The sequence below is a fragment of the Gymnoscopelus braueri genome (assembly GCF_963280865.1).
Source record: "Gymnoscopelus braueri genome assembly, chromosome: 11".
NCBI classification, from domain to species: Eukaryota; Metazoa; Chordata; class Actinopteri; order Myctophiformes; family Myctophidae; genus Gymnoscopelus; species Gymnoscopelus braueri.
Genome location: NC_137613.1, coordinates 8,362,147 through 8,369,240, shown reverse-complemented (window position 1 = coordinate 8,369,240; position 7,094 = coordinate 8,362,147). Strand labels below are relative to the sequence as shown.

Genomic DNA, 7,094 nt, shown 5'->3' with positions numbered 1-7,094 from the left:
TTTTCAAGCAAAGCTAAGCGTTGAATGTTGAGGTTTCTGAACCAAACATTATGTTTCATATCAATATTCAACTACTTATGCAATCGATTATAACTGATTCTCAGAAATCTCTTGTATCGTATGCAACTCGGACGGTGCGGCTGTTGACACGCGAGGCCATCGGCTGTTTCCCGTCGGCGCTCGCCCGCCCGCCTGGCGGCGAGCTCGGGGTGCGTCTCCTGACCCTCGAGGCCTCACTGCCTTGTTGTTCAGAAGGAGCGTGCAGCTGCTACATCCTGCTACTGTCTGTCCAGGTGAAATGCCTAGTTTTCAGTGAGTGCGGTGAGTGCAGGGGTCAATGCACCACCACACGGCTAAGGACATGCGTTAGCCGTTCCCCCGTCCGTCTACAGCCGCTCCAGCACACTTGCACATTGCTTGTTCATCCAGAACACACGTCTTGGCTTTCATGTCCACATGCCTCTGCACCTCCTGGAGGTGCCGGCGTGGGAATCTTTCTGACTGACTACTACGGGGACCTTGGGAAGTTACAGTTGAACCACAACAGCATGTCATTGAAGCCGATTGCTCACAACATTATGTACAGTATATATATTCTAATTCAAAGTGAGCTCTGTACTGGAAACTGAACTGAAAACCAGTCGATCGGCATTGATTAAGTGAATTTCAGAGGGGAGAGGCAAATGGCAGATGAAATCAATTTAAGTTGTGAGAAACAAAACAAAAAGAATAAAGCAACTAGGTGAGCTAGACACAGAGTTTAGTGTCAATACTTTGTTGCTTGTCAACACTGAAGCTGTGGTCTGGCCCTTCACAGGAAGGAGCTTACATGTTAGTAAGTACAATCATGTTAACTGTTCATCAAATCAAAGACAACACTGCAACAGTGGAGCATTGAACAGACTTTGGCAGCGGAATCACCCGCCCACCACCTCCTCCTCCTCCTCCTCCTCCTCCACCCAATAGGCAGCCATTTGTAAAATCATATGCTCACTTATTAGCACCTTCGCAGCACCCTTTATAGCGTTCGAGCAGACAGACTGATAAGTGTGTTATGAAAGATACTACATAATATATCTCAATACAAGAAAAATAAAGAGTAAAATACAACAGCAACAAAAAAAAATAACATCTTCAGCTCATACATGTAACACAGTATACACACAATTGAATAGATTAAGACTACTAGACACTATCTTTCTCAGTGGCCAAGCAACTGCACTGTTTCTTTAAGGCATTTAATAAATTGCTTACAATCTTTTCAACACTTTAAACTCTCCTTAATAATTTTTTCTCTAAAAATTGAGATGGTACAGTAGGGTCGGGAAGCTCGAACATTCATTTCGAACATTAATTCATGGGTTTTCATAGTGAGTTTTCAGGCGGCATCTAGAATAATTCCTTTAACAGGTCCGTTCATGAAAGTCCTTGCGGTCTTGTTTCCAATGAGGGCCTGTGAGCAATTAGGGGTTAAGAGTCTTGCTCAGGGACAAATCACGGGTAAAGCATTGTTTCTCGACCGATGGGTCTTCTCTTGACCCACACGTTTGGCCGGGAAACATTCTCACAGTGTCACTGACTAACAACAACCTTACGTTGCATTACATCACGTTACATGGTTTGGGTTGTGACATCCTTTACTTTAGTTGCCTACCTAGCGAGTTGAGCTCCACTAACCTAAAGGAATGTTAAAGGACGACTTCACCGATTTTCAACCTATCTTCATATAATTGGTCCTCACTAATACTCCTGATAAAATGGTAAAAAAAAATTCTACTTGGTCTGTGTCTCATAGGAGGGCTGTGGACAGTCCAGAAACCCGTCTACCAGTGACATCATCGTTAGGCATGATTTTTTTTTCCAACAAGATTTCACATGTTTTATTTAGATTTTTATTAACACGAGAACAATGGCTTCTTTTATTGCATTGCAACTTTCCAGGAATAGAAAGCCTGCAGTTTCTATTAGCTTGGATTCCCCATTGATGATGTCACTGGTAGACGGGACTCTGAACTGTCCACAGCCCTCCTCTGAGACACAGACCGAGTAGACAAAAATTGTACCATTTTATCATGAGTATTAGTGAGGACCAATTATATGAAGATAGGTTGAAAATCGGTGAAGTCGTCCTTTAATGCTAATATCTGCAGCAAATGTTATTCAAATGCTACTCCGGCTCAAAGGCCCAGTGACACGTATTTCATTGATGCACATGTAATTAGACTTGATTTAATTTCACTTCATCAACTGGCGGCTGATGATTCCTTTTACTAATATTAACACGTGGTAGACAAAATCTACGCATATCCACGGTTTTATTGATCAAATTCTCGAACTGTAACTGAAACGCTCTGCTATTGACGGTGCATTAGCCCTGGAAATGGCCTCAACGCTCAAAGTATTTTTAAGAATGTATCTCTTTAATCTCTTTGCAGGGCGGTGGTATCACATGTCACGAAACACTATATAGCCTTACCATCCCCAAAAACACCCTCCCAAACTAATAACCCCCTACCGGTTTCCAGTGTAAGGTTCTACTTTATTGGAATGTGTGAGCAACTATACAGTCTATAGCTACTACTGTCCTCCCTAAGAACAGAATACATTTGTGCATGTGTGTATTAACATATAAGGCTCGCTTCACTGTGACTGTGTGAAAGGGAAATGGCCTTATTTGGTGTCTACATAAATCTGCCTCTCTGATTCCCTGTCCTCCATTCTATCCCTCTGGATTCAGATCCGGCAAACTGGAATACAGATTCAAAAGAGAGAGAGAGAGAAGTAAATATTCAGCTTGACGTTTTAAAAGCAGAACGGTGAAGGAAAGGATCGGCATGAAGCTACGCTTTCTGTGCTCACGCCAAACTGTGTGACGTGAGCGGCACGTCTTCTCCAGTACGGTACGCTGAGGATTCTGGGAAGTGTGGTCTTTGGAACAGTCGAGTCCTGAGGTGCCTGATGTGGCACTGTCATGCCAGACGAGGCAATTATTGGTTTGTAGCGCCATGAGCCTTGAGTTATGGAGGGGGGGGGGGGGGGGGGTGAGCCGGGGCGGGGGAGTAAGAGGGGGGTGGGGTGCTTGTTCCCCTAAAGCGGGGCAGGGAAAGGGTTTTTGAGGGTAGATGCTTCTGGTCACCCAGAGTGACGTGACAAGAGAGGGAATTAGGGTTCCACGGGTCATTTTGTTGTCACCCCCCCCCCCCTGCCGGCACAGTGGATGAGGTGGCAGAAGTAGAAGCTCTCTGGGGCCAGTGACGTGGTTCTTCTTCTGGGGTATAGTGAAGGGACTCAGAGGGTCAAGAGCCGTGGGGGGGGGGGGGGGGGGGGCAGCGGTTTGGGGGTTTAATGTCCACGGCCATGGCGGCTCTACTTGCGTCGGCGGTGATGGTGTTGGTGTTTGCTGTGCATGTCCTCCATGGTCACCCGGCCCCACACGCCGATCACAAACGCCTCGATCTCGCACTCGTTCTCTCCCCGGGCGATGCGGAAGTAGCCACTCTCGCCCCAGTTCTTTCCCCAGGAGTTGGCGGCAATCTGTGGGGAAGACATTTTCAAAATGTATGGATTAAAAAAACAGAAAAAAGAGGACAATGACATTTATATCAGCTCATCATGTGAAATGAGACATAATGGGTTTCATAAAGGAACAAAAAAAAGATCTTACCCAATATTTTTTCAGCGATCCATCATAGCTTCTCTCCTCGCCCCATCTGAGCACAGAGGAGAAACCCGTGTTACACAGAGATGATAGAAAACAAGACAATCCAAATATACTGTAGACAACTAGAAAGACTACATAGCAGTTGTTTTCCTCTGCCAACCAGCTGCAGTTTACATCCACGTCTGTCCAGACTCATAATATCATCCTTCAAGGACGGACGGACAACCAATAACATTATACCTAGTCAGAGTTCTTATCTTTTCTACTTCAATAATATCTAGAATATTTTCTGCTTTCTTTAATACAGTAAGTTAAATATTAAATATTATAAACAGTTTTTTTTTTTTTTTTTAAACTGTTCAATTATACTTGAATGTAAACAACTGTAAACATGCTTACACAAATGTGTGTCCACTGTGTAAAGTGTGCGTGCATACTGTTGGCGCCTATGAGGTGCCCTGAACCTGATTTATGATATATGGTGCACATATGTTCCACTGAGCATGTAAACACCCCAGTATGTGTTCTCCTCTGAGATATTTGGCATTGGCTGGTTATAGGAACAAGAGAGGAAGCCGCTATAAGGGGGGGGTTCCAGTGGGAAAAAAACAGCTTTCATCCTGTTAACAACATCCTGAGTAGCTATATATGGCCGGGACACACGTGCCAACCCTGTACCGTTCCTTTTGAATCGTTCTAATCAATCTTCGGGACGCGGAATGCCCCTTTTCCTCGACCACCACTTCCTCTCTCCAGATGAGAAACAGGAAGAGGAGGGATGGTCATGGGAGAAGTGGACACCGCCTCACACTCATCCACACACTGCAGCGCTCAGGATGAAACCTCTAGCTTGTACACTCACATGCACACTCACATGCACCCACGCACGCACGCACGTTTGTATTACTATACTTGGACATTACTAACCCTAACCCTTAAACCTAACCTATAAATGCCTAACCTGAACCTTAACCCCAATGAATATTATTTTCCTAACTGTAAGCGCTGCTCCCCCCTGCTTTGAAGAAAGGCTTATCATGTTCCCCGCTTTCCTAGGGAGAGCGGGGAACATAGGACCTAACCTAAACCTAACCCTAACCCTAACCTTAGTGGGGAACATATAGAACCCGGGGAACATAGATGGGTTTCCTGTTTGTAAACATGAGAGGATGATGCGCGCGCAGTGGAGGGGTGAGCCTATAGAGGGCGCTATTACCCGCAGCAGCTCTAGTCAAATGTACATTCATAAAATAAATGGTCTTCACCGGGTTTAATGAAAGTAGATTAAATTATGCAGTTTGTAATATCTTCTTTACTCAATAAAAATGATTTGTCGGAAGTTGGATCTGTTTGTATATAATAGCAGCATTATGCCTATTATGCCTATAATAGCAGCATTATGCCTATCTAAATCCCGAACACAACAACAGAGTGAAGTGCGCTTCCGGTTCGTTCTACCCCAGGCATGCGCAGATTGGGCACTCTGCTCTGTGATGACGTCGCGCGGAAACCCATCTATAGGTATGACCCCCTCTCAATTCCTTAGACTAAAACAAATTTGTAGCAGTCAATCAGATGTTGAGAGAGATATCATGTACGGAAATGTTGTCAGTGGCTTGACCCTTCTTTAACTAAATTGAACAACCAGAACCAGGTTGTGCAGACCAAACGGGAACATTCATGTGCCTGCCTATACAATCCATAATCCATCCGTAGTATCAACACTGGCATGTTTTGTCAGCTGATCCTGAAAGTGCCAAAACTGACCCTCCTCTTTTCTCCCATTATAGATCTCGAAGCATCAGAGACTATATGGTGAAAGCAGACTGCTATATACATACATACCCCCCCCCCCGACCCGTCTTCACTGTGTAGCTTGTAAATACTCCAAGAAAATTAACGCATTTAAAAGTGCAGTCACTAACAAACAATACACCATCAGACAATTTGTCAATTGTAGTTCTTCCAATGTAATCTACATGCTTTCCTGTGAGTGTAATCTCCAGTATGTACTGTAGGCAAAACATCCAGACCAGTCCGCACACGCATTATAGAACACGTGAGTGCCATTAGACGCAAGGATATTAAATCTCTATTGCCAGACACTTGGACACTATGGAAGCCGGTCACTCAATAGCAGATCTGCATCAGGAAAATTGTCTACACAATGTGTGGACAATTACTTCTCAAATGATACTATGTGGGGACCTTTGCCCCCCCCACAGTACACAAACACACGCACGCACGCACGCACACACAGTGGTGGAAAGTAACTAAGTACATTTACTTAAGTACTGTACTTAAGTACAATTTTGAGGTATTTGTACTTTACTTGAGTATTTCCAATTTCCAATGACTTTTACTTCTACTCCACTACATCTCAGAGGCAAATATTGTACTTTTACTCCACTACAATTATTTAAACTTTAGTTACTTTTCAGATATAAATTATTTCATTATGAAACATACATTAACCATTTAAGCCCTATTTTATACATAGGCTATTTGAAAATAGCCGATCTACAAGCTCACAACGCGTCGCATCGCGACGCGTTGTGAGCTTGTAGATCTGCTATTTTCAAATATTTCAGTACTTTTACTTTTGGTCTTTAAGTACATTTTGATGCCAATACTTCTGTACTTTTACTCAAGTCAAATTTGAGTTCTGGACTTTTACTCGTAACGGAGTATTTTGATATTGCAGTATTGGTACTTTTACTTAAGTAAATAATTTGAGTACTTTTCCACCACTGCGCACCACACGCACGCACGCACGCACGCACGCACGCACGCACGCACGCACGCACGCACGCACGCACGCACGCACGCACGGCACTGCACTGCACCTTAACTTAGAGCCCTATCTTTAGCAGCGCCTTCGCCTGCTTGTTCTCAGAAGCCTTGGCCGAGAGGACTATAAATACCCATCATGCCTTGCACTTTGGTCCCAGCTGGCAGCGGGCAAGTTTTTTTTTTTTTTTGACATTTTCTGCTGGCTCTGCCCAGAATGATCCACCTCAGGCCTGTTCCCATCCTGTTTGTTTCGCTCCGGGGGGCCTTTTCTGTTTCCCAAGAGCCTCCCAGTGCCCCCCAAATCGCTTGTTATCTTTTTAGAAAGAAAGGAATGCTGGGAAAGAGAGAGCGACGGGGGTTCAGCGGCTTGCCAGCCGCCGCCGCCACCGCAGTGCCAACGTTCAGCCCGGCGAGGCTCCTTATTGGCTCAGCAAGTTTCCTGGCTAGGGTCAGAGGTCACTGTCACAAAGAAACAAACGCTAAACTGACCAGAGCGCGGTGGGTTTTCCGAAGGGACACTTTTCCATTGCATTGCGTTTGTATGTACACAAAGATGTGTGTGTGTGTGTGTGTGTGTGTGTGTGTGTGTGTGTGTGTGTCTGTGCATGCCCGCATGCCTGTTTTATTCATATGGACAGAA

At 44.7% G+C, this 7,094-nt stretch overlaps 1 protein-coding gene across 1 annotated transcript in view; it reads right to left on the bottom strand.

Moving 5' to 3' along the window:
• Nucleotides 1–1,193: 1,193 nt before the first annotated feature.
• tinagl1 (tubulointerstitial nephritis antigen-like 1) overlaps nucleotides 1,194–7,094 on the bottom strand; it is a 67,283-nt gene continuing 61,382 nt past the window's right edge. Inside the window, exons 11-12 of the mRNA XM_080441512.1 lie at nucleotides 3,665–3,710; nucleotides 1,194–3,534 (exon numbers count right to left, since the gene is read on the bottom strand). Coding sequence (XP_080297638.1) covers nucleotides 3,367–3,534; nucleotides 3,665–3,710 — 214 coding nt within the window. The 3' untranslated portion in view covers nucleotides 1,194–3,366. The remainder of the gene's footprint in view (nucleotides 3,535–3,664; nucleotides 3,711–7,094) is intronic.